At 42.2% G+C, this 27,724-nt stretch overlaps 1 protein-coding gene across 2 annotated transcripts in view; it reads left to right on the top strand.

Moving 5' to 3' along the window:
* dctd (dCMP deaminase) overlaps positions 1–26,641 on the top strand; it is a 47,765-nt gene extending 21,124 nt beyond the window's left edge. The window contains exons 5-6 of one of the 2 annotated variants that reach the window (XM_042087461.1): positions 5,312–5,408; positions 25,758–25,980. In XM_042087461.1, coding sequence (XP_041943395.1) covers positions 5,312–5,408; positions 25,758–25,839 — 179 coding nt within the window. In that variant the 3' untranslated portion in view covers positions 25,840–25,980. Of the gene's footprint in view, positions 1–5,311; positions 5,409–25,757 lie in introns of both variants that reach the window. The other variant, XM_042087452.1, reaches the window with a different exon arrangement.
* The last annotated feature ends 1,083 nt before the right edge of the window (positions 26,642–27,724 follow it).

Consider the following 27,724-nt stretch of genomic DNA (forward strand, 5'->3'; position numbering starts at 1 on the left):
TATTCAGCGTCATTACCATAAATGCTGTTGCAGCAATATTTTTATGAAAAAAAATGAAATATTCACATTATAAACATTTATGTGTATTTAAAGTTCATGTTGTACTAGCTGATAAATGATGTTAGCAAATCCATGACCTAGCATCTTTTTCCTGAAATAAGATGAAAAATGTCATTACCCGCAACCGTCATTTCCAACACAAAACTTGTTGTAATGGTGATGGCGTAATGACAAGTTTTCTGTTTCACCATCTATATTTTATCATCTGTTTAGAAATTAAGTTAAAGAAGCCTAATAGTGTGATGTTGCAATGAAACTCAAGTGAGATACCTTACTTTCTAAAACAAATTTACCCTATTTTATTTCAACCAGCATGACTCCCAAGACATTAGCAGAAAGGTCTAGAGAATACAGGGGAAAAGTATAGGAAGACCTCTTTTTTCTGTCAGTCAGGGAACAATAATAAATGCTAGGCCTACAAATATTTTATGCAAATATTTAACCTTATTTAACCTTAACTTTGACATATGTCCACTCTAGCACGCATTTAACATTGGAAGTATATTGTAAGAATTGTTGATGACCAGTTGCCATGAAATGTTTATTTGTATCTTCCTAGGGATGCAGATTAAACAACAACAAGAAAAACCCCCATAAATAATGACATTTCAAGGAGGTTTCATTTTAGGCCTGAAATATGCATTGTTAAACCATACCATCTTTTTCCTACCGGTAGTAATCTCAATATAGTTGTGGTCTGTATTTTGATATTTTCTGCTGTTTAATGCCATTGTTTCATGTTTTTTTCTCTAGAAAAAAAATTGGAGGTTTCTGGTTTAGTTTTGTCCCTATTTTTGACTATTCAAACATTCCCATTTTTTCATTGCTTGTCATTACCAAAACACTATGTCATTACCAGAACAGCATGTCATTACCGCCCACGTTCCTTAATTTACAGCAAAAATACTTTAAAAATAGCTTTATCTTCAATATTGAGCTGCTTAATGAAATACTTATCCACATATTTAAAGAAAAAATATCTAAAACTACTTTTCCAGAAATTAAACAAAAGTGTACTTTGTTGAACACGGAAAATCACATTTTGATGGTGAGAAAATCAAAATATATGTAGTTTGCTGAATGTGAACATTTTGAATTTATACTTATTGTTGATGGTTAACAATGTTTACAACATAAATGAGTTTAAATTATCTCCTTGTTAGATCATTTTATTTTATTTTCAAGTTTTTGATGTTGTGATGGGAATGACATTTTGTAATGCCAGTTGGCAAATAAATATAAATTATTTTAAATATATTTAAACTCTGTTGTGGCCAGCATTATACCTTCATATTAAAGTATGTACTGTAAGCATTGTCCTGGCATAATTTAAACCAAAATGTTCCTGATTTTATAATTGAAAATTTAAGATGGCAAAATTGCCCCCAATTGAAGAATCATATATATATATATATATATAATATATATAATATATATATATATATATATATATATATATATATATATATAAATATATATATATATATATATATATATATATATATATATAATTTATTTTTTCTTTTTTCTTTCTTTCTTGAATTTCCCCTTACGGATCAATAAAGTATCTATCTATCTATATATATAAAAATGTGCATTTCTGGTTCAGGTCCTAGTCTTTTGCATTTGGTCATTATAGCACTGCAAAAAACAGTCAATCTCCCAAGGGGGAAGTTGAAGCCGGTTGGTACCGGTACAGGTTCTAGCTCTGACACATTAGTATCAGAATTTGGAAGGAGATGACGACACTTTGACATTGAAGATCTCATTGAAAAGCTACAGCTGGAAGAGTTCATCCTCCACTTTGCGCCCTACCAGAATGCTCTTGACACCACAGCGTCAGTTTTAGGGTGAGCCACGGTCAAGTCAGCAGCAGATCTCGAGGACCCCCCCCCCAGGCCATTGGTAAGGTGGGCATAAGCTATGTGGAGTGATCGTCAGTATAGGATCATAGCTATCCCTTTATCCCAGGCCTGAAGCAAAGCAAAAAAGCACAATACATTTCAATAATGTTGGGTTTTTTTTTTTAACTGGAAACAACACTTGTTGAGTCTCTTTCAAAGGCTCCTAGACTTTGATCAGGTAAACATAGACACTGGAGAATAATGACGGTGATAACAATTATTCTTATTATAGTTAGAATCAATGACTGAGGATTGTACATATTTGTATTAACTAACATCTTTGTATTAACTGATTATGAATTATGTAGGCCATTCACAAACATCATGCAGCTTTGCACATCTGAGAATGTGCTGTCTCTCTTCTCCCCCTCCCCTGTCTCTCCTCTCCCCTGTCTCTCCTCTCCCCTGTCTCTCCTCTCCCCTGTCTCTCCTCTCCCCTGTCTCTCCTCTCCTCCCCCTGGAAGTACAACTCCCATTCCCACCACTCTGTGACTTGTCAGCTCCGGTCTGCTCTATTCCATCTGCATGGCGTCTTGAGTGATTCTTATTTTTGGTGTGCGGTTGTAAATGTGTGAAGTCTCAGTGTGTGTGTGTGTGTGTGGGCACGTGTCGGACTCCCTGCAGTGTGCCACGCTGTCACTCCCAAACGGCATCTTCCCCTGCTCTGCCCGTGTCTGTCACCAGACCGACTCGAGAGCACCCCGCGGTCAGAAATTGCTGTCTCTGAAGTTTCACAGTCCCCAAACATCCAGCACCCCCCCCCCCCCCCCCCCCCCCTCAACACACACACACACACACACACACACACCTCTTCTCTCATCGCTCTGACGCCCCCTTCACCGCTGTCCACTCCACTCCGGAGACAGCTTGACGTTCTGGAACTTTCTGGCTCAGTCCGACATGAATACATGAAAGTGTAATGCGTGTTTATAAGGAGGAAGGGATGACAGTGACCAACTGCTGTAACCTAGAGGCACCGTAACAATTTATTTCTTTCTAGCGCCGTCCCTGAGTACTTTTATCAAGAAGTTAAGCTGTCTTCATATAGAAAGAACTATTGAATATATTAAATATAATATTCCTCTCCTTCAGCATTCTTAGTACACACACACACACACACAACACACACACACACACACACACAGACACACACACACACAGAGTGCCAAGCCTTGTTTGAATTGTAGTGAGTGGAACCCACCCATACGTTTATTCTTGTGTCTCAAGAGCACTACACTTGAGTTGAGCTTTCGTGCGGTGCTTGCGATTCTCATGAGGTGTCCATAGCGGTGTCCATAGCGGAGCCGGAAACCACAGACTGGTCATCTCTGTTTGCTCTCCTCATCCGTGTGTGGAGTCCAAAGTTATTGGCTGGGAGGGGGCTTATGGGGGGATATGTATTCCACTTACATAAGCCTTGGTATCTGATTGAGTGTCTCTTATAGGATTCGAATTGCATTGAGCGATCCTGTGAGAGGATTGTAGGTAGTGTGTGAGTGTTGTGCATGTGTTCAGAAAGAGTATCTGATGGGTATCTTTGTGTTTTTTTGGAGGCTGTTATCTTGAACATAGCATAGTGTGAGCCTCATGATCTGTAACAGAGAGGAACCCGTCTTCCTGTGCTTCCTCGCCTCTCTAGTTGTCAATCACTCTGAGTCCTTTATGCTTCCCCTCAGTTATTTCCTCTTTCCTCTTCTGCTTAGCGCTAGCGCTCCTCTCCCTCCCCTCCCTCTCTCCCTCCCCTCCCTCCATTTCCTTCATTTTTCCCTTGGCCGATGTCTCCCTCCCCCCCCCCCCGTCTCGTGGATCAGTGCCAGGCTCGAATACCAATCTCACCAGTTCCCACTCTCGGTATTGACAAAGCCTTGTGTCCATTTCTATTCATGGCTTGTTAATGGGGTATGAATTTGAGTCGGATTATCATTATATGATTTCATTTGGCCCACCCTGGTGCAGCCACTGGAGGCTGCTGGCCAGCTATTGTGGGGGAACCTGTTGTTGATTTGCTACATTGTGTGGATTGCTGTGGTATCCAGTGCCCACTGTGTAATTGGGTGTGTTAACAGTTAGGCATGTATGATATTGTATAAAATGGTGATGGGCCTACAGTACCTACAACCAATCTGTTCCCCCAGCCTCTGAGTAATTAAAGAATGCAGTGAATGAATCGGCGACATTAACTGGTAATGTCAATGTAATGTAGACTGCATTATGGGAGCCTTACTCCAGCCCCAGCTGTGGTCTCTTCCATGTCTAGTGAAGCGGTCACACCCTTTCTTGGGGAAAAAAAAAGAAAATCCTGCTAGTCTAGATGGATCCTGTAGGCCAATGTGAAGCTGTGTAGAGAGAGGAAGAGTGTCAACAGGAGGTTGGCTATCGCGCTGCTCCATCTCTGCTTGCTCAGCTGATGGAGCCACAGCCGCTCTCCAGCGCGGGGTCTTCGCGGGTCAAGGTGTGAGGAGTTATCACTGCCACATCTACAATAGGCGGAGGTGCAGAGCCAGCCATCACAGGAGGCTTCGTCTCCACTATCACAGGAGTCTGTCTGTCTCTCTCTCTCCCACTCCCTCCCTCCCTCCCTCCCTACTGGCTATCATTCTTCCTGTCTTTTGGCGCTGTGCTCCTGTGGGAAGCTAAAATCCTCTCGGCATGTTCTATCTGCAGATCAGAGGATGTCTGCACCTTTCCTCTTGTTCTCCATCCTCTATCACTCTTGCGCGCTCTCTCTCTCTCTCTCTCTCTCTCTCTCTCTCTCTCTCTCTCTCTCTCTCTCTCTCTCTCTGAGACTTGATAAAGAGGTTCAGTGGAGAGTTGGGAGAGTTGCTGGTCTCTGTGTGTGTGTGTGTGTGTGGGGCGGGGGGTAACGTGCTCCATTCAGCTTAACTGGCTGAGCTGTTTAGAGTTGGAATCTGCCACCCAGCTGCTGACCTTGACAAGGAGGAGCACAACACACATGATTTCTCTTTCAGTGGATTCCTTTTTGTGAACCTGTGTGTGTGTGTTCCCGTGTGTCCATGGGTGTAAGCAGGAGAGGTTTTTCACCTCATGTTTTAAGGATGTCAGCGGAGATGGCAGATTTCCGGCACATTCTGTGCTTTTGATATTTGCCATGCCTCACTAGTGCTGTTTATCGACCCGCTGACCGCTCCCTGGAGCCACACACACACCTCCACCTCAATCTCTCCTCCACCCCACCGCCTTCCCCTATCTCTCCGCAGGCCTGCGCATCAGGGTGGGCCCACTTGGTCACCACCTGCTCAGCCTGTCTTACAGATAATTGACTTCCTTTCTCTCTCTCTCTCTCCCTCCATCCCTCTCTCCCTCCACCCCTTCTCTGTTACCTACAGGTATAAAGGATGTGATTTATTTGTCAGACAAGTACCACAGCGCTCCAGAAATGACTGCCTCCAGACGACTGCTTAACTTGGCGGGAATCAAATACAAGTGAGTCTCCAGAGCTCCTCATCTGGTCCCTAGTCCTCCACTGAAACGAGAGGAAGAGAGATAGCGAGAGAGAGGAAGAGAGGGGGCCAGGCAGGGGAGAGAATAAGCGAGGGGGAGGGGGTGGCAGGGCCAAGGAGAGAGGGAGTGAGTGAGAAAGAAGAGAGCTAGGCAGGGGTAGAGAGGGAGAGAGCAAGATGGGCAGGAGGATGACTTTATGTACACCTAACTGGTCCTTCTGCTAGGTTAACCCTCAGCCAAACAAATAGAACTGTGAGCACAGGCACTCTATAGACGTGTGTGTGTGTGTGCGCGCGCACGTCGTGTAAATCCTTTGTAAATGTACACCCACTACCGACATGAACCAAATCACATTATGTGTGTGTGTTGCATCGCTGCATAGTTCATTCATACATATGAATGAGTGTGTGTGTGTGTGTGTCTGTGTGTCTGAGAGAGAGATGTGTGATGTGTAGTGTGTGAGCTAGTAGTTTAGGGGGTGGACAGCAGGGGGGGGCTTGTTTCAGGGGGTGCAGCATGGCCCTGCTAATGACCTCTACTGGGATCGGTGTGTTGGTTGGTGGGTGGGGGGGGCTCTGAGGCCACTAACTGCCCTGCTGCTCACAACGAGATGGAGGGGGGGGAGAGAGAGAGGGATAGAGGGATGAAATGAGAGAGAGAGGGATGGAAGAAGGGAAAAATGATGCCTGTTTGTGTTGGACTCCTGAAAGGCTCCCCCAGCCAAACGCTGTGCTCTTTGGAGCAGCAATATTTGGCTCTCATTTTGAGAGATGGTAGAGGTGTGTAGGTGTGTGTGTGTGTGTGTGTGTGTGTGTGTGGGAGGGAGAGGAAGCATGTGAGGGTTATGATGAGTTAGAAGTCTATTAATCTTCTCCTCCTAGACCTCTCTCTGGCCTCTGTCCAAGATCTCTGCTGATGTTGCCTGGAGTAGAGGCATTTACACAACAGCTAAGGGCACACACACACACACACACATACACACACACACACTCAGATTGAGGCATTTTAGACTTCCTGAGCCATCACAACAGGCCCGTAGTGCTGCAGTACTCCCAAGTGCTCTGCAGTGCTTCAATACTGTCCAGCTCGAGCAGGTCTAATTCCATTACAAGACCTGGGGAGCGTCCCTCAAATTCCTCATGCATTCAGAGCACCGTGCAAAGTGCATGTGAAGCATAAAAGTGAAATATTAAAAAATAAACCAATGAAATCAAAGTCAAATATCTATGGGGAGCAGAGTGAAGGAGAAGTCCTGAGGATGGGATTGCAATTATATAATGCCTTCTCTCACACTGTGTAGTAAGGAGACATAGCCCGCTGCCAATCGGCAGGTGCCGGGATCCTCTCCCAAGACTATTGCGAGCCTCTCATGCTCTTCTAATGTGAGGAAGCCTGGGATGGCTTGGCCAAGTCTATCAAAGTATTCGGATTTGGTTAACTTTAATTGGTTGGGAAGCAGTGCTGGTCTGAACATAATCTGTGTTAGAGGTTAGTGAATTAGTTCGTTTCAAGACCAACTGACTTAGGGGACTGGATTTAGGGCTCACTTCTTGGGATTGAAATGCTTCTCTTCTCCTTCTCTTCTCTTCTCTTCTCTCTCTCTCTCTCCCTCCCTCTCTCTCTCTCTCTCTCTCTCTCTCTCTCTCTCTCTCTCCTCTCTCTCTCCTCTCTCTCTCTCTCTCTCTCTCTCTCTCTCTCTCTCTCAATTCAATTCAATTCAATTCAATTCAGTTCGAGAATGCTTTATTGGCATGACAAGCTCACTTATATTGCCAAAGCAGTTATACAATAAATCTGAACACATACATGTCAGTAGATTTTCAGAAGAATAAAATAAATAGGTAAAAGTAAAAAAAATGCAGTGTGTGTTTATTTGTCGATATACTGTAGGTCACTCATTGTCCCTCAGATTGTGGCATGTTGATACATATTGGGCAGCAAGATATGATTTATCTACTTCTCCTAATAGTATCTTTAATTTTGATATGTCATTAAGCTCATTAAAATTAGGAATGAGTTAAATGTGTTGAAGAAAAGGTTTCTTGTTTGATTGAAGGATGTACATTGTAGGAGGAAGTGCATCTCTGTCTCAACCTCACCTGTCATGCAGTAACCACATATTCTGTGTTCTTTTGGTTGCCATGATTTTCTGAGTCTTCCTTTTTCGATTTCCAATTTGTGGTCACAGTCTCTGTTTTCTATCTCTGACGGTATTAAGATATTCTGCTAATTTATATTCTCGGTTTAGGGCCAGATAGCATTGTAATCTACTTTTTTGTAATCTACATTTTTAATTTCTTCTTTCCAATATTCCAAATAAGCTTCTTTGCATTGTTTCATAAGTTGGTTTACTCTGATTGGTTTTTGGAAAACAGTGTTGTGAGACTGATCAGAGTGGGTGTGTGGCAAGGCAGTTACTGCAACAACTGATGTAGGGGGCTTCTGGGTTCAGCTCTTAGGTTTGGAGGGCTTTAGAATTAAATGTGTCTTGTGGGCTGGATTTAAGGTGATTCAGAAAATTGAGTGCTCTTTTGTTGATGTTTAATGATTAGTGGGGATCTACCTAATTCAGCTCATGCTACATGCATTTGTTGGTGTTTTTCTCTGTACTTGTAGAATGTATCTGCAGAACTCAGCATGTAGTGTGTGTTTGTCCCAATGAGTATAGCTATGATTACATTACATTACATTACATTTAGCAGACACTTCTTGACCAAAGTGACTTACATATGTTAGCTATATTACAAGGGATCACATTGTCCTCGGAGCAACTTGGGGTTAAGTGCCTTGCTCAAGGGCACAGCGGTGGAAGCCGGGAATTGAACCGACAACTTCCAGGCTGCACGCTAGTCCAGCTCCTTAACCACTACACTACCACCGCCCAATGGGCTGGATGACACTATCAAATATTTTAAGCCAGATTTTAATTGGAATTTGGAGATTATAAAATGTTCTTTTAATTGCATTTAGGGCTCTTCAAGCTTTTTCCTTTAGTGCATTCACTGCCATGTTAAAACTCCCTGATGCGGTCATTGTTATACCTAGGTAGGTATAACTCATGGTGTGGGGGATGATAAACAATTCTATTTTATATTGGTGTTTGTTTTCTTGCCATTTGGGGCGTTTTTGGAAAATCATTACATTTGTACATCTACTATGTCTAACTGTAGTTGTAGACCTTTTTCAGTAGCAGACAGTAGAACCAAGTCATCAGCAAAAAATAGAGACTTCACCTCTCTATCTAGGAGGGAGAGGCCAGGACCGGTACATTGCTCTAACTGGATAGCAAGTTTGTTTATATATTAAATAACGTCGGACTTAAAGGAATTATCCAGAGTAAAATGCACTTTAGATCAATTTACGGATGATTGGGAGTACATACGTTGAGTTGACATCAAAATCATGTCATTCGGATGTGTTTTGAGAAAGTTTGATTTTACCGTTTTTAGTCAAAACTCGTTAGCCTGGAAGTGACCAGGGCAAGTCATTTCGCCGCTACAAAACGCTATTTTTATACCTCTTCTACAGTTCCAAACAACATTACACTTACGTGGTAGTGAGTAGAGGGTCCCTAAAGCCAAACCGAAGTATCCCGAGGTCTTTATGTGGTCGGATAGAGAGTCCAGAATGAATTTCATCAAGCCAGTACCTTTCCGGAAATGTTACTGCTGCAGCTGGCGTCTTTAGGGGAAAGTCCGTAGGAGTCGATTGCCGAGTGTGGAGTAACACGCTCTGGAAATTCACAATTTCGTCGCCGTTTTTTTAATAAAAAAAAACATAGATTAGTTTAAACTATAAATTAGTTTACGCAAACCAAGCCAAGAAGGCTGATTCTGATTTTGATAATATGATCTCCACAAAAGATAAACTTAGGTAAACAACTATGTCAATATTGTTGTCAAAATCTTAACCCAGATTCGAACTCTTGGACAGGGGAGTGGTAACTGCTGTGCAACGGCGGCTGTCATTCTGCCGGCCTTAACGCAGTGCGCCACAGAAGTATGTGCAGGTGCCCGTTCACGTGCTACTAAACGTCATTAACCACCTTAGTCCAGACTACTGAAGTTTGGAAACTATCATGGTCCAAACTTACAGTACTATGTAAGTACGACAGTTTTTGGAAACAGTCGTAACTTACATGTTGGTTAGTTGAACGATGCATCCTGTTAGTAAAAAGCTAACTTCCGTAGTTGTAGGGGAAACGCACCCCAGATCAGCTTGTAGGCCATTAGCAATCTGTTTATTTTATTTTATGAAGCCTACACAGTAGATCACATGCCACATTCTCACTTTCAATAGACAGATGCAATAGCCATTGGTACCCTATACAAAAAGTACTTCATATCATAAAAATTCGTTAAAACGAATAGCATTTTGCAACTTGACAAAACACTGGATTAAATATCGTAGGCACAAGAGAAAACTTGTACATCCATTGGCCCGTGGGAAGATCACATGCCAGTTGCCTCTCCCTTCAGTGCTATGACTCGTTCGGCTGTGAGCTTGTTTCGCCAAAAAAAAACTATTGCAGATATCAATGCGTCTTTGTTCATGGGTTTGGCCTCACAGCAGAGGCTTAGACAACTATGACCCACGTTTTGGTTTCGTAATTTGCCCTACTTATTGACTGCAATGTAGTCAATTGACTGCTTGACAGGTTATTTTTATTTTTCTGTACAATAAACAAATACATCTGCTTTGTGCCGCAGAATTGTGCCTATAGAACGGGCACATTTTGGAGAGAAAAGAGAATGTACGCACGCAAGAATCTGTAGGCTATTTGTGGCTGGTTACCAGCAAACAATGTTTAATGCATTAACTCAAGACGTCAAACATTTTCTAAACAATACAAACAGAAAGGATGCAGCAGGCAGCAAATGTAGAAGAGTCATTTCCAGTGGAAGAACAAAATGCTGAATGAAGCCCAAAGATATGAAGGCATATCTGGCAAGTTGTTGTTTTTTGAAGACGTAAATGGTTGGGCTATAGGCCTAGTTTGCAAGAAGGAGACATAAAGCGTGAGCATGCCACACTATCCACAGGGATTACTGTTAGCGCAGGATTTATATAAAATTCTTCAACAGAAGGCCTGCCTCAAATGCAGGCTTGCCCAAAAAAAGGCCTGTGGTTTGCGCAGCCTAGTAAGTAGGTCTTAGTGAGTTAGGAGTCCTCTAGACTTCTTTTCAGCTGTCTCAGAGGTGGAAAGTTGCGGGCAGGGCCGGATTAACAATTCATAGACCCTTGGGAACAAATGTCCGATGCCCCCCCCCTGCCCCCCAGCCAACGTGAATCGGGCGGTCAGTTAATAGGCCTATCGTGAAGATTTGTATTGCCATTTAAGGCACGAGCGCATCTGTGAGGCCAAGCCTCACCAAGTAGCCCGTTTGTTTACAACTAACATTACATTTAATTAAACTGCTTATAGGCTATGCCGAAATAGTTTCAACATTTTGAATATCAGTGTCGGGTGAATTAGGAAATGCCTTATGGCTGAAAGCTGCTTGGGATCCCCCCTGTCAAGCAATAACCATACAAAAAGTTAAAAACGGATGACCTGATGCGCGTCACTGACCTAATGCGCAAATAATATAGCCTAGATATTCCAATATATTCGAATACATGTGTTTATTTTAGAGGAGATATTCGAACGTCATTTTTGAGCAATTTTGACAGCCCTAGTCCACTGTAGGCTACGCCAATCGTCTATTAACACCTTCCACCTAACTCCAGTGAGTGGGGGTCGCTATAATGCGTGTGAAATAGCACCATTGAGTAGCCTATGCGAAATAGCCTTAAAATCGTTCCGGTGTTGTGTGCCTTCTGGTTTCTCCACCTACTGGTTTCCTTGCGCGTGCATGCGCTGCAGCAGTTGTCAGACATTCACAAACAAGTTGTTTTAGGCGGTTTGAAGTCGCTTTTCATACAGCATGAGCCCTCGGCTACATTACAGCCACTCGGACAAAAGACATGTAAAAAAAATATGTTTTAAAAACTAGCATTAAACTGGATTCGATCCCACAAAAGCAACACACGCGTGACTCTCTCCATCCTGATTCCCTACTATTTGAGCCAACTAATATGTTATGCGAATCAATTAACTATTGTAGGCTACCATTAATTAATAACGTAGGCAACACCCAGGTAACATGTTGTCCAGGCTATCTGAAACAAGGGGTTGCCTCTCATCTACAACAACTGGTTACCTTGGGCAGCTACAGTCGTCAGTGCACTGTGCACAGTAGGCCTATGCTACTCTTTGTGGTTGATCAACTAAAATTAAAAGATGTATTTGGTGATGACGTTATTGTAGGCCTAGTAGACCTAAATTCTGAGAAATTAAATGGTACGAGAAACGTGAAACGAGAAATCTACATAGCGCACCAGACCGCGATGTCTTCAAGGGTTGAATGAAGGGAGTTTGCAAAAATTAGTGTATTTTTCAAGTCAATAAACATTCTTAATTTTCGAATGTCTGTCAGGGAACATCTGACTTTTAAAAACCATAGGCCTGGTAGTCGCTCAGACAAGGAGTTATAAGATAAAGGCAATACCATTTGTGTCACCTAATGCAGTTCAGTGAATTAGCAAGATGCCATCAGAAGGCAACAATCATAAAGCACAGTGCGTGCACGCTCTCTCCCCTGCGCATAAAGCTGTCTGCGTGTTGTAGGCTAGATTTGTTCTTTCTATCTGCTTTACTTTTGTGAGTTGTGACCACCTAGGCTATGTTATAGACGTTCTATGAGGTACCAGTGTTTAGCTGTGTCACAAAACAATAAGCTTTGTCAGACTACTTTTAAAATGATATTCAGGGCTATATACATTTTATACATTCGGGGCTGAAGACCCGACAAAGCCTTGCGTTAATTCTTCAGGTGGGAACAAACAAACATGCAATGTGAACGTCTGGGATTGGGAAGAGCACTAAATGCTCTTCTGAATAAGCACGAAGTCAAGCCTTTAAATGAAAAACACTCTTTAATAATCAAAGAAATAAACGCTAATGAAGTAAACTTGTGACCATCAAAAATAGTTTATCGCCTGTAACTCCGTGATAACAGGACGTAACAGGAAGGCATTTGGCTGAGCAACGGAGGTTAATATGCTTTATATTTTGTCCAAATGATGTCTGTCTATCATCGTTGCACTCGGAGAAAACCAGAATGTTTAATTTGTCCTGCGTTTCTTCTACGGCTGCAAACGGGATTCACTCGCCGTTAACCAAATATTTCTTTATTAGGGCAGGGCAGGCATATTTCTGGCTATTAAATTATTTCTAAACCAGGCCCCAGCCGTGGCGCAACTGGCTGGGGCACCTGCACCGTATGCCGGCGACCCGGGTTCGATTCCCGCCCCGTGGTCCTTTCCGGATCCCACCCTGACTCTCTCTCCCACTCACTTCCTGTCATTCTCTACTGTCCTGTCAATTAAAGGCATAAAAGGCCAAAAAAATATACTTAAAAAAAATAAATAAAATAATTTCTAAACCAGTCTGCTAAAGTCTGTAGTGAAGTCTGTGTAGGGTTTTCCAGCTCCATTTCTTTTTACGAGACACCCTGCTCACTTGAGACCTCTGCCGGTTGTTGCAGCGTCATTGCAGCGTCACTGGAAAAATACAAATTAAAGTTGCGTGATGCCGCGTGATCCCGCGTGGACCGCGAGGGAAGCTGGCCAAGTCGAAGCACTGCCCACTGTAGATCAATTTACGGATGATTGGGAGTACATACTGGAGAATACTGGACTATGTTTAAAAAAAAAAAAAAAAAACGGCGACGAAATTGTGAATTTCCAGAGCGTGTTACTCCACACTCGGCAATCGACTCCTACGGGCTTTCCCCTAAAGATGGTAGCTGCAGCAGCAACATTTCTGGAAAGGTACTGGCTTGATGAAATTCATTCTGGACTCTCTATCCGACCTCGGGATGCTTCGGTTTGGCTTTAGGGACCCTCTACTCACTACCACGTAAGTGTAATGTTGTTTGGAACTGTAGAAGAGGTATAAAAATAGCGTTTTGTAGCGGCGAAATGACATGCCCGGGTCACTTCCAGACTAACGAGTTTTGACTAAAAACGGTAAAATCGAACTTTCTCAGAACACATCCGAATGACATGATTTTGATGTCAACTCAACGTATGTACTCCCAATCATCCGTAAATTGATCTAAAGTGCATTTTACTCCGGATAATTCCTGTAATGAAACAGCCAAATATCTTGGCATTTTTTGTTTAAACATGTTTATTAATTAAGGTGTGCAGCGTATAAACATGATCGGTGGTACAGTGTTTTGGAAGGAAGCCCATTTGATCTTTGCTTAGAATGGAATGTGTATTAAGACACACATGCCACAATAATTAGAGGGGTTTGATTTGTCCCCTTTTTTGTGGATGGGGGAAATCAGCCCTTTACACCACATGTCAGGAAAATGTCCTGACTGTAATATGATGTTGAACAATTTCAACACTGCACCCTGCATCTCTGGGGTGCTGCATTTAAGCATTTCATTTTTAATGCTATCTGGACCACAAGATTTCCTTGGCCGTAGAGAATTTGTCTGGGTGGTTAATTCTTCCTAGGTAATTGATAAGTCAAGGGGGTTTTCATTTTTAAATTTAAATTTTTCTTCTAACGATTGGAGTTTTTCTTTTATTAAATGTTGGATGGGTAATGCTTGTCGTTCCTTTGTGTTGAAATTGTTCCACATATCCCAGAATTGATTTTCATTAATGGCTTTCTCAATATCTTCAAGTGGCTTTTGGCTAGTTTTTTGTTTTTTTTATTCCGAATTGTATGTTTATATTTGTTTTGTAATGAATACGTAAGGCTGCGTTGTTTGGTTGACTATGTTTTTCATTTGCTATTTTTCTCAGGTCTTTTCTGATGGTCTTGCATTCTTGATCAAACCATTTGTCAGAGTTTTTTCTTTTTAAAGGCTTCCGTTTTTGCCTTATGAGGTCAGCTTTGATAGCTGCTTTATGAAATATCATGTTGATATCATTTACGGCCTTGTTTACACCATCACTTGCAAGGTTATATTTGTTTTGATCATATATTGATATGTCATTTATCAGATCAGGTGAGTTCAAGGCCATGATTAACTTGTCTCTACTGTCTGGGGCTCATCTGTAAGTGGGATGTGAATCACATAGTTTACAAGGTTCACTTTTTGTGTTGCTCTTTTGACCTGAGAGGTTAAAGAACACATTGATCTGACTGTGGTCTGAAAGGGGAGATTGCTCTCTGACAGTGAATGCACTGATAGTGGATAGGTCCATGTCAGTGATTGCATAGTCTACCACACTGGATCCAAGAGCTTTTCATTATTGTTAAATATCATGATGGGAGAGTATTATTAAAAATGTTACAAGTATGCAAATGCATATGTTTACGGACATTTAGGTTTTACTGTGTTGTTTTGTTGTAAAGACATGCAAGGCATTCTGGGCCGTAATGAACAGTGGTCGGCAGCACTCCATAGGCTACGTATTAATATGAATAGGTGTTTCTGTAAACCTAGGGACAATAAACAGCCATCTCCGTTACAAAAACGACCTGGTAATCGCTCACTGAAGAGGAAACTATGATAAAAAGATTGTTTTCCTCAAAGCATGGAGTTGACGACACAAGCGGTTACATGCTGCTATTCCGACATGCCGCTACTTAGACATTGGCGTCTAATTTTCGAAGTGGTGGCATTAACATTAATTTTCAAGCGTCCCACTACTGCGACATTTTTTTTCCCCATTGTCGGAGTAGCGACACTTGACCTTTTTTTTCAAACGTCCTGCCATTCCGACACAAGGTCATTAACAGTGGCGAAGCCAGGATTTTTCAACGGAGTGGACTTTTGCGAAGTAGGCCTAGGGTGGGCCTTTATTTTTTTATTCCAATATGGGAAGTATAGGCCTACAGTAATTGTCCCAACTTTAAACTAGTGCTGGGCGGTATGACCAAAAATGTATATCACAGTATTTTTCAAAATTCTTACGGTTTCACGGTATATGACGGTATTTTTTTTTTCATGCATAATCAGATGTTCAGCATTTTCTACAGGTTGAGAGAGGCATTGCTGCAGTACATTGACTAAGGATGGTCTATTTTACTGTCATGATGTAGAATAACTCCACACTAGTGGTAGGCTAATGCAGTTTTGCATGGCCCCAGAAAATGATGCTGTTTACAAAGAGCCACTCATGATTCTAATGAAGAATCTAATCAGAATGCAAAGACAATTGCAATCAAAACACAGAACTTTTACTGTGCAAATTTCACAAACATCTTGTATAAAACCAATACAAAAAGTAGTGCAACTTGCAATAATTGTGAAAATTATACAATTTAAAATAAAACCTCTCTGCTAATATGCTTACTCTGTCAAATAGGCCTATCAGAAACATGCCTTAATGTTATTGTGTGGTTTACATGACATTAGTGGTAGGCTAACATTAACTTCATGTGGATGTGGATGTCTTGTTGGCCTGCCATGAGCTTCGGTTCGGTTCGCTAGGCAAAACATTGACAAAAAAGTTCGTTTTGGTGCACTGATGACAGTCAGGATCATTTCTAACTAGCCAGCTAGTATTGCTCAGTGCATGTCTATAACATGCTTTACTTACTATCTGGATAATTTCAGCGAATATTCTTAAGGTGAGATGAATGATAAGAACATTAAACTTCACTGTGTTCGGTGGGTTGCTAACTAACGACATCACCTACTAGCCAGCTAGTTACAGCTGTTGAACAATCTCAATAGAATTTTCGTGACGGTAAATCCCTTTCCATGCAGTATCCCTTAACGTTTTTCCTTAACTAAAGAAACAATTTAAACACCCTTAAATAAACCCCCTACCTAAAGAGAAATTAAGCCTTAAGGGTCATACTTCAGGGGAAAAACGTAGGTGTTTTGTGTTTTACCCTCACTATGCCTCGCAGTGGCACCATGCGTGCGTGTGAAAAAAGTCCCGTCAGAAACACTGTCGCGCGGCGCACCGTTCCAAATGTTGTGTAATAAAATACACCGGTATGGCGGTATATTAAAAATTCATATCATAACGAAAATATACACCGGTATACGGTGTGAACCGGTATACCGCCCAGCACTACTTTAAACAACACACGATTTCATCACAGCTCAGACGATTCATGGCAAAAAAAACAATAAAAGGCTACATTGATAAATAGCAGGGGCAACAGGATTGGATTCTATAATAGGCCTATGCACAAGAACTTCAACCGAAAGGTTAATCGCGTCTGAGTCCAAGAGTGCGCCTCACACACACCAGCTCTGTTGAACAGTGTATTTTTCGTGTTTAAGAGCTAAAAAAGTTGATTATAGAATCACATTTGAAATGTCGGGTAGCCTAAATTATAGCCTATACCGCGTGCATCTCAGAGGAAGAGATTTTGGAGAGAGAGAGAGCGAGGATTTAACCTAGGTGATGATTATTTGTGTCTGGTGGTAATTAGACTTGAGTATGGATACCTATGAATTGTTTTGAACAAAAAAAGATGAGACAACAAATGAAATGTGACCCTGCAAGGCGAAACCAGTTGTTTTGGTAAAATTTACCAAATTAAGTTATTGTACTCACACGAACGGCCATAAACTAAGCTTTCCAACAATATTATGTATATCGAGGGTATTGCAAATAGTATTGGGTATTGGATAGTCGCCGACCCTCATTAGATGTGGATATTTGGAGGTAAGGATAGCCTTCAAGAAACAAGGTTATCACAGTTGCTGTAAGACATACGGCCCTTCTCCGATTTTATTGATTTGATCTCTGTCATAGAAGCTAAATTCGAAGGCAGGCCAAAGGTAAAATCCAACAAACCGCATTTAACCCGCAAGCCAATAGTTGAATAGCCCTCTCCTAGAGCTTTTGAGATATTGCCACTGCTCCAACACTGAAAGGCACTGTTACAATGCCTGGATCAAGCCAGGTTCAGCATAGCGTATGCCACTGTCTGCTCACGTTGGTGACCAGACCAGGGCAAGCATACTTTCGCAGTTCCTGCCGGAAATGCAGTCTAGTTATTTTTGATTTCTCCTCCATCTATCTACCCATGTCCTTGATTGCCTAACCATTTATTTTCCATTATTTCCTACATACTGGACCTTTTTAAAGGCAGTTTCTCCTTTGGAATGATGGCAACAATGGCAGTTTAATTAGCTTTTGATCAAAGATCCTTGATTACTAGCAAGATAGAGCAACGTAATTCGTTACTATGGGAGCAAAATGGGACCGTTCCGACAGTACACTTTCTGTCTTAATAAGCAATAAGAACAGATAAACATAATTGTGTTCACAGTATTATTGTCTATAATCATGTATGATACCAATGAATCATTCTTTAGGACATGATATGAATAATTGAATTAGTCATGTGAACTGAGCTAGCTAGCTAGCTAGCTAACGCTAGCTTAAAATGCTATACAAGTGGATGGAAGTAGCTATGGCAATACAGCTATGCACTAACAAGTGACTAGTAGTTGAAGGACTTCGCTTAAACTTAACCCTTTACCCGCCAAAGTCGCAAAATTGCGACAAACAACGTCACTGATTAAAACAGACGATAGATCCATGTACGGTGACAAATCTCATTTGTACTCTCCACCACTAGTTGGCAGACACCCAGAGCTTCGATTCAAGCTCAACCTTTTTTTTTTCAAAATGTTCAGCACAGGAGAAGCACAGGAGAAACACGCGAGAAACACACGAAGAAGGCGTGCATTTCCTCCATAACGCGGAAGCGATGCGGGCTATAGTTTTGCACAAATTGAAGCAGAAATACACCAAATGTTGAAAAAAAAATTCACGTGTGATGAAGTCTCGGGTCTTTTATTCATCTATTCTGATTCTAAAGGATAAAATCTGCATTTTGGTGGATATGAGCGATCGTCTAGTCACGCTGCGTCAGTGAATGGAGGTGTGTCTTTCCAACAGTGTTCACTAAGCATACCATACTTATGTCGACCCTCTGCCCAACGTAGCTGAAGGTGCCAGTGGTAAAGGTGACGATAGTGTCCGTAATGGACGTAGTAAAGACAGCAGGGGTAGTAAAAATAGGGCTCTGAAGAACTACAAAGTCACCCGCGATAGGAACTGATTTGACCAGGCTACTTTATTGTATAGTAGAATAAGGTTTGTGGTTATAGTAATAGTTTACTATTGTTGGTTTACATGTGACTGCTTTCCTGTTCAGGTGTTATGTGGGTGAAATGACAAAAAAGTAAGCAAAACTGCTCAAATATAATGTTCAACATCCAGTATTACTGAAATGTGCATAATTCGAGGTGGTTGTCATCCAGTGACGTCATAATATGCAAATTAGATGTGTACATTGACCCCCTTCATAAACTTTTGTTCATACTCAATGATTTTCGCATTTACAGTAGGACTTTATCTCTGACCAGTTTCAAGCCATGGCCTTTTGACATTTTGATGTAAAAATCGAATGATGTTTTTTTTTTAAAACCTGGCGCCTAAAGGGTTAATATACTGCTGCAAATTCACTTGAGTATAAACTATACACTTTAACTAATGTCAGTAATGTTATTTAGCTAGTTGTCATTTCAAAGAAATTACACTTCTCCGTTTAAAATGTTACCTTAGCTAAGAGGCTAGCTAGCATGCAACCGGACAGTAATTGGCAGCAGCATGGTCTGATATTAAGTTATTTTATTACAAATACGAACACTAAAAAAATTACACTTTTAGGCTTGAAATGATCCCAAACACTGACAGATTATGACAAAATTGTCCAAAAAAACCTCAACAAATCCAGAAAGACATAATGACCAATTTATTGGTAAAATTCCTCAAGTCAAGTCAGTTTTATTTTTAAAGCGCATTTAACATGCACATAGTGCAACCCAAAGCGCTCCAACAAACAAGACACATAACAAGACAAACGATGCCGGATGGAGCGGCGTAGTCGCCAGCGTGCCCATGACATCAAGACATGACAAATACATTTAAAAAATAACAAATACAAAACACAAGTCTCCATTGACATTAGTGCAGCGAGGGTTTACTCTGGTCTGCATAAAGGGGGATTTCCCCCCCTCCCCCTTGCAATAATCGAACGCGGAAATTGTCGAACGTTTGCGCCTCTCGCTCCGCTTTAACCCTCTCTGCTTTGATGGCTATATAGATGTTTTGATTTGAGAAATATGATAATACTCTCCTTTTAAGATATCTCCTCTTCAATTGTTGGTTATTATTATTGTCACCTCTTCTTTAGAGTCTTTTCTGGATGTACTTGCTGAGGGTTATTTTTCAAAGTGTCCAACTTTTTTAGTCCATATTTTGAGATGATTTCAGGAGCTCATTTTTGATGCAGCTTTTCCTTGGAATTAGAACTTAGAACTGTCTCTCTCTCTGCTCCTGTCTCTGATGGCTTCTCTGTCTCTGATGGCTTCTCTGGGAAGGCAGGAAAAGACTGTTCTCTCTAGGCTTTCCGTGTGTACACCGGCTACTCCCAGTGTATATATATAGCACCTGAGTGGACATGGGCTTAGGCCGTCCATTAGAGTGCTCCAAGGGAAGATGATTGCTGGGCTCTGAGGAGTGTGATGAGGCTCTAGAGCGAGACGGGGAAAGTGGGAAATCCAATCGTGATCGGGGAATTCAGCGAATTTAGCGCCGCGTTTGTATGCTGGGGTCTGCAGACGTGTTGATTTCTCCCTGAAGATTGCGCCATGTGCAGTGTGTGTTTTCTCGCTGCGAAAGTGCCGGGCATCAGATTCCCATCCACATCTGTCCTTTAATCCCTCCCTCGGACTGCTCCCCCCCCCCCCCCACGGTCCATTCTTAGCTTAGCCCAGGGCTATGTGGCAGCTGTAATTCACACGTTTAATGGGGCCACCATGCAGTGGTGGGTTTAAAGTCTCCTCTTTAACCCCCATGGCACCTGACCTACAAAGAACGAAGGGAAGCCAAACAACAAATCAAAAGGGCAACTTGGAGCTTGACATTGAGGGGCGTTTTATGTGAGTGCATGGTGTTCCTCGCCCCCAACATAAAGAATTGAATCGGCCATGCACATGCCCAGTGAACAGCTTGATCTATGCTAGATTGTTGGGGAACCCCATCCATCAGACGCGCTGGTGTTTGATCTTTTGTTAATGCACCTGAACGCTGTGTGTGTGTGTGTATGTGTGTGTGTGTGTGCGTGTGTGTGTGCGTGCGTGAGTGCGCGCGGCTCACATTAAGTACTCACTCGAGAGACTGTGTGTGTGTTAAAAATGAATAAGGGAACACTTTTTCATAGGAGTATAGCATGAAGTCAATTAAACTTGTGGGAAACAGTGGGAAGAATAAGTATTGAACATGTCAACATTTTTTTCAGTAAGTATACTTCCAATAAGGCTATTTGCGTGAGATTTTCACCAGACATTAGTATTAATTTAGGTAATCCACACATACAAATCCAAACATTAATGTCCATAAGTAGAGTTATGAGTAAAAAAGTGGAATGGCACAGGGAAAAAGTATTGAACGTGCTAAGAACGTGTTAAGAAAAAACAGTACACAAAGGCAAGGAAGGAGCTAATTATCCCTCATATTTGTGCAAATTAATATAAACTGGATTAGTACATATTGATGGGCTATAAAAGGTTTTTCGTTACCAAGGTGTCACACAAGAAACATTTCATGATGGGTAAAAGCAAAGAGCTCTCCCAAGACCTTTGCAACCTTATTGTTGCAAAACATATCAATGGAACTGGTTACAGATACATTTCAAAACTTCAAAACAGAATCATCCAGTAAGCAGTATTGGAGCAATTATCTGCAAGTGGAAGGAACATCATTGCATCAACCGGCCATACACAGGATCTCCTCGCAAGATTTCTGACCAGGAAGTCAGAAGGATAGTCAGAAGAGTAACCCAAGAGCCAAAGACCACTCGGAGAAAGTTCCAGAGAGACTTGGAGGCAGTAGGTACAATTGTTAGAGAAAATCATAGCAAATGGACTCCACCGCCATGGCCTCTATGCACGCTCACCCTGCATGACTATTACTGAAGAAAAACATGTCGAAGCTCGATAAAAGTTTGATACACAACCTTTGGACAAGCCTATAAAGTACTGAGAGAATGTATTCTGGTCAGGTGAAAAACTTTTTGGATGTCATACTACACACCATATATGTGCATCACCCTAAAAATGCCATACCAATAGTGAGGTTTAGAGGTGGAGGCATCATGGTGTGGGGCTGTTTTTCATCTCATGGTACTGGCAGACTTAATACAGTTGAAGGAATGATGAATGGAGTCATTTTGTTCCGGGAGAATCTTGCCATCCACCAGGATGATGAGGATGAGATATGGCTAGACCTTCCAGCAGGACAATGATCCAAAGCATTCAGTAAAGGAAACTCAATTGGTTTCAGAGAAAGGAAATCAAGGCCCTGACAGATCCAATTGAACAGTTTTGGAAGTTAAAAGAGAATTCCAAGACAATTACAAGACAATTTATACAGACAGTACCTTCAGGAAGTTTAAATTCAAGATGGCGGCGAATGATAGTCACGATAAGTCGAGCGATGAGTACGAATGAACAGGTATGATAAGGGATCAGATTCCAAAAATAATTCCGTGGAAAATGTCTTGAAGCTGTCATTACAAATAACGGCTTTTCCACAAAGTATTTAACTCATTGAATGCCAAGCTGTTTTCGGAAGCTTTGTCCTAGAGTGCCAGCAATCTAGACCATTGTTGATGATTTTTGTACAGCCACAGCATATTCTGTGTTATAGCTATGAACACATACAATGGCTCGTTTGAAAGGTGAGACTTTAAGCTCTCAGTGGGTGCAAACTGTGTATTTCTACACGCTTCTGTTCCTGAGAAATCCCAAGCTAAACAGTGGCTAGTTTTCATCAAAATCACTTTTTTTTTTTTTTTTTTTTTTTTTTTTTTCTAGAAATGGAGATATAACGTCTTTCATTAAATATGAAGTGTTGCCTGTAAAGTTTCCGGGAAGTGACCTGGCAAGACTGCCACCTAGTGATAGATCCACGAAAATGGCCTGGTTTTGAGCTGACGTGCATGCGTCACTGAGTTATGATAAAATGTCCAGATAAAATGTCCAGATTGTGCGTTTTCATGAGTTTTCGATCGTCATATATTTATTTTATTTCCATTCATCACTGAGTTCCCAAAATCACGTATAAGGTGTGTTAGAGTGTCTAGTTTCGTAATTTAAAAAAAAAAGCTAAAAACGTAATATTACGTTTTTGGCACTCATCGCATGGGAAGGAAAAACATAATATTATGTTTTTGGCACTCAATGAGTTAAGAAATTTCAGTAGGCGTGTTCAATACTTTTTTCCTGTCATTCCACTTTATTACACATAACTTTACTTATGTACTTTAGCTTAATGTTTGGATTTTTTTTATATATGTGTGGATTACCTAAATTAATACTAATGTATGGTGAAAATGAGCAATCTGGTGAAAATGCAAATAGCCTCATTGGAAGTATACTTACTGAAAAAAATGTTGACGTGTTCAATACTTTTTTCCCCCACTGTATATATCTGGCCAGTTATGTAACAGGTGGTTGTGAATCAGTTTCACCTGCTTTGGTGTAACAACAGAACTAGAGAGGCAACAATGAGATGACCCCCAAAACAGGAATGGTTTTACAGGTGATGGCAACTGATAATTTTTCCATCTTTATCCTTCTTGACGGATTTTTCACTGTTTCACATTTGGCTAAGATCAGTGATCTAGGGTTCCCACGAGTCATGGAATTTCTGGAAGATCATGGAATTTTGGAAAGTCTACACGGCTGCTCTGAAACCATTGGTATATTGTATCATTCATTATAGTCATGGAAATTCATGGAAATTCAAATTTTGTTTTCAGGGAAAAGTCATGGAATTTTACATTTGACTTAAAGTGGGAACCCTGACGGCTCCTACACACAGTTGCGTGCATTGCAGTGCTGGAGACGCATACCCATTCACTTTACATGGGTTCACGTCATCCGTTGCTTGCGTTGAGAAGTTCAGCTGTTGCTGCACCGACAGATGGCGCCGGCCAATCGACGGACGGCACCAATCAATCAAATTACAGTTATACTTCAGGTCATTTGCATAGCTACCGTCGGGAACACCCACTGGCATGCGTTGACTGAACGCAACTGTGTGTAGGAGCCCTGAGTGTCACTACTGGTAGCATAAGCCAGTACCTGGAGATTACAAAGGTTGCACAGGTAGTCCAACTCCTCCAGAATGGCACACCAATATGTTCCATTGCCAGAAGGATTGCGGTGTCTCCCAGCACAGTCTCAAGAGCATGGAGGAGATCCTAGGAAAGCTGGGCAGGGTGGTAGAAGGTCCTTAGCCCAGCAGCAGGACCAGTATCTGCTCCTTTGTGCAAGGAGGAACAGTAGTAGCCCTGCCAGAGCCATACAGAATGACCCCCGGCAGGCTGCTGGTGTGAATGTCCTTGACCACACTTGTCAGAAACAGACTTCATGAGGGTGGCCTGAGGGCCCGATGGCCTCTAGAGGGACCTGTGCTTATTGCCCAGCACCGTGGAGCTTAATTGGCATTTGCCATAGAAATCACAATGGGCAGGTCCACCACTGGCGGCCTGTGCTTTTCACAGATGAGAGCAGGTTCACCCTGAGCACACGTGACAGACGTGAAAGGGTCTGGAATTGTTGTAGAGAACGTTATGCTGCCTGCAACATCATTCAGTATGACCGGCAAGGTGGTAGGTCTTTGATGGTCTGTGGAGGTATGTCCTTGTAGGGATGCACAGATCTCCATGGGCAAGACAACGGTACCCACACTGCTCTTAGGTATTGGGATGACTGCTTCAGACACATGTCACATGTCTGACCTGTACTGGTGCTGTGGGCCCTGGGTTCCTCCTGGTGCACAACAATGGCCGGCCGCATGAGGCAAGAGTGTGCAGGCAGTTCCTGGAGGATGAAGGAATTGATACCATTGACTGCCCCCAACCGTAACCACCCCCTGTAAGTTGATCATTTTCATTTCCAAAAAATGATGTGGCATCCTTTTGTTACTAACACATTACCGGTCCATATCAGTATAGATATACAGTATGATGTTTTTTCCCCCATTAAGATCTGACATGCTTTCAAAGTGTTGCTTTCTGATGTGCTTTGAGCAGTGTATAGGTGTTCTGTGTGTGTGTGGCTGTTGTTGAGGTGCTGAGAGAAAGCCGAATGAAGACTGCAGTAATGGAGTCGTCTCTCCTCCCTTAGTGCCCTATTTGATTCTTTGGTTTGCCCAGTGAATGTTGCGTTGTGTTTTCGATTCTTTGGTTTGCCCAGTGAATGTTGCGTTGTGTTTTCGATTCTTTGGTTTGCCCAGTGAATGTTGCGTTGTGTTTTCCTTTTAATGGAGTTGTATGCGACACTCATGCAGCAAAGACCAGCAGTCAGAGAAGATGAGATGGGAAAGAGAAAAAAACAAACGAATGTAAAGAGAGAGAGAGATGGGAGAAGTGTGTGGAGCAATGGAGAGCACTTTATGCGATGACCGAGGCCATGGCAGTGGGACATGGATTTTCTTAGCTGAAGGAAGAAATAAAAGAAAGTGTGTGTGTGTGTTGAGTCATGGCACAGAGAGGGCCAGTGGGAGATGATGGACACATGGAAGAGGAGGAAAAGGCAGAGGGAATAAAATAAGTCCGAGTGGAGAATGAAGGGATGGACGGAAATTGCACATGTGCGCGCACACACACGCGCAGACACACACACACACACACACACAGGAAGCTGATGAAGGGGGGGAACTGCAGAGGAAGAATTGCATTGAAAGGGTGAGAAGAGAGAGAAAGAGGGAGGGGGGTTAGTGGATCTGCTGAGAGGGCGAGATGAAAGGAGGGGGTTGAGAGGAAAGTTTGGCCCCCTGCTGGGTGGCTCGATCTCGGTGGGGGGGGGGGGGGGGGGCGGTTTGGAGCACGGGGCCTAAAGGTTCCGGGCCCTGGTCATTACTTCCTGGAGGTGCTGCCACTCTTCTCTCTCCCCTGTGGACTTCTGGGTAATTGGCTCCTTCAAAGCGCTCCGCTTGCTGGGGGAGATTATAGTGATAGGGTGCGAATTTGAAAGCAATTTCTTTTTTTTTAAATCTTCTGCTTGTGCTACCCCACCCCCCACCCCCTTCACTTCCTGTCGCTTCCCCACACCTCCTTTATGCTTCTTGTTTCACTCAGGTTCTGGTGAGTTGAAAGCAAAACAGCACAAGAGAAAAGTTCACTAAAACGTTCCTTTTCTAAGAAAGAAAACCTCCTAATCCTTATCCTTTTTTTTGTTGTGTGTGTGCATCTCTGTGTTTGTGTGTTAGGCAATTTGTGCCGCGTCGCAGCAAGATTGTCATTGATTTTAATTCAATTAACCACTCTGGAGGGAAGAACCTGTTGGGGTGACCGGGTGAGCTTGGTCTCCTTGAGCGGGCGGCGGCGTTGGCGGCTCTTTGACGGCCCTCTCCACGGCGCTCTTCCTGTGCCGCCACTGATGCCTTCTGTTCTCTCCCTCTCCACACAATCACACCGCTCACAAGCACCGCATCTGAAGAAGCACCTCTGACTTTGAGACGGCGTGGAGTGTGTTTTGATATTTCCCTTTTAACGCACGCCTGCTTTTCTCTGGTATGCTAATCAGTTTGGGAGTGTGTGTGCGTGTGTGTGTGTGTGTGCGTGTGTGTGCACCTGCACTTCTGGCACCAGCTGTAAATAAACAATTGGGAATTGGGAGGTGGCATTAGGGAGGTGGTGTTTTTAGTCTGTTTTACTTTCTTTTAGTCTTTTTAGTCAACTTTAAAAGGAAATGTTTTATTATTTCTGTTATTAAAAGCTTTGCCGTGTAAAAAGTGGCAACACTATACCCAAGGAAGGTGGTCAGTTGCACACTGTTTATTCACCTTAGTCATTTTGTAAATGGTCGAATTTGTTACTCTTTCTGGGCCTTGGCACATGTTTTTTATAATAGCAGGTATAATGCTAGTCCATATATTATTCCACAGCTATCACTGAAGTACTTCCTTTCTGAAATTGTTACTTTTAACTCCTAACAGCCAGGTTCAGATGTAGTCAGTCTCTCATGTTTATTTTGAAGGCATTGATGTGAATGACTAACTATTCTTCATTAGATGCCACATATTACACACCAAAATACATCCTCTGTGTGACTACACTACTGCTGTGACAAAATAAACTTGCAATCAACCAAGTTTGTGTTTTTTTTGTGTGTTAATTGCTAATCATCAGTGAACAGTTCATGTTGGGAATAGGTCTCAAAAGTGGTTGAAGTGACTAGTCCTTTCCCCAATTGTTCTTTTACATGGGAAGTTTACTCTGTGAACCCAAATTGTTGTAACTCTGGTGTGTATAATCAGTGAGGTAAATGGCTGTCCAAGGCTGGGCCACATGAAGCCATGTTGAATTGTGTTTTGAGTGTTAGGGACCGATCAGTGAGGCATGAGGACACAAGGAGGTTTGGTTCAAAATGGAGGGTTTTTATTACCCAAAAAATTATCAAAACTGACAAAGTCTACAAACTGATAATTAGGCCTATAAAAGAGGTCAACCAAAAGTATAATGACACTAAAGACACAACTGACGTGACATAGACTGAACAAAAAACTGACCTCCCACAATGAAACAAAAGGGAACATATATATCGGCTTGGCCAAACCAAAGGACACAAAAAGGGGATACACTAAATACATAGACTTAAATCATAACACAGAGAAAAGTAACTAAGGCCAAATTCCCCCCTCGGGCACATGGCAGACGTGGTACGGTCTAATAGGTCGGCACCCAGACTTAGGTCCTCTCAGCCCTCAGCCACGCCTTTGCCCAACCAGGAAGGGAACGCCCCCAACGCTCAGCCCAGATAACTCAAGACAAAGAAACACATGATTAGTAACAAACAACTTGTATAACCTTACAGTGTTAAAATGTGTGCACCCATATAAAACAATGTAAGGTTAAAGTACAAAAACTAATAAAGTAAATAAATGAAACAAAATGTTGAGTGAGTTATTTGAATAGAATAGCACATGTGACTGCAAACAATAAAATGTGCAGCAAATTCATGATGTACCAAAAGAAACTAATAATGTGCATTTGTAAAGTGAGGGCTTGTGTTACCATGTGTGGCTGTGGCCATCACACCCCCCCCCCTTCAGGACTCTCGCTGGTACTGCGAGAGAGGTAGTCAGCTGTCAGGTTCTCTTTGCCTGGGATGTGCTGGACGCTGAAGCGGAACGGTTGGAGAGCCAGGTACCATTGGGTGATTCTTCCATTGGAA

The sequence above is a fragment of the Alosa sapidissima genome, chromosome 1 (assembly GCF_018492685.1).
Source record: "Alosa sapidissima isolate fAloSap1 chromosome 1, fAloSap1.pri, whole genome shotgun sequence".
Taxonomy (NCBI): domain Eukaryota; kingdom Metazoa; phylum Chordata; class Actinopteri; order Clupeiformes; family Clupeidae; genus Alosa; species Alosa sapidissima.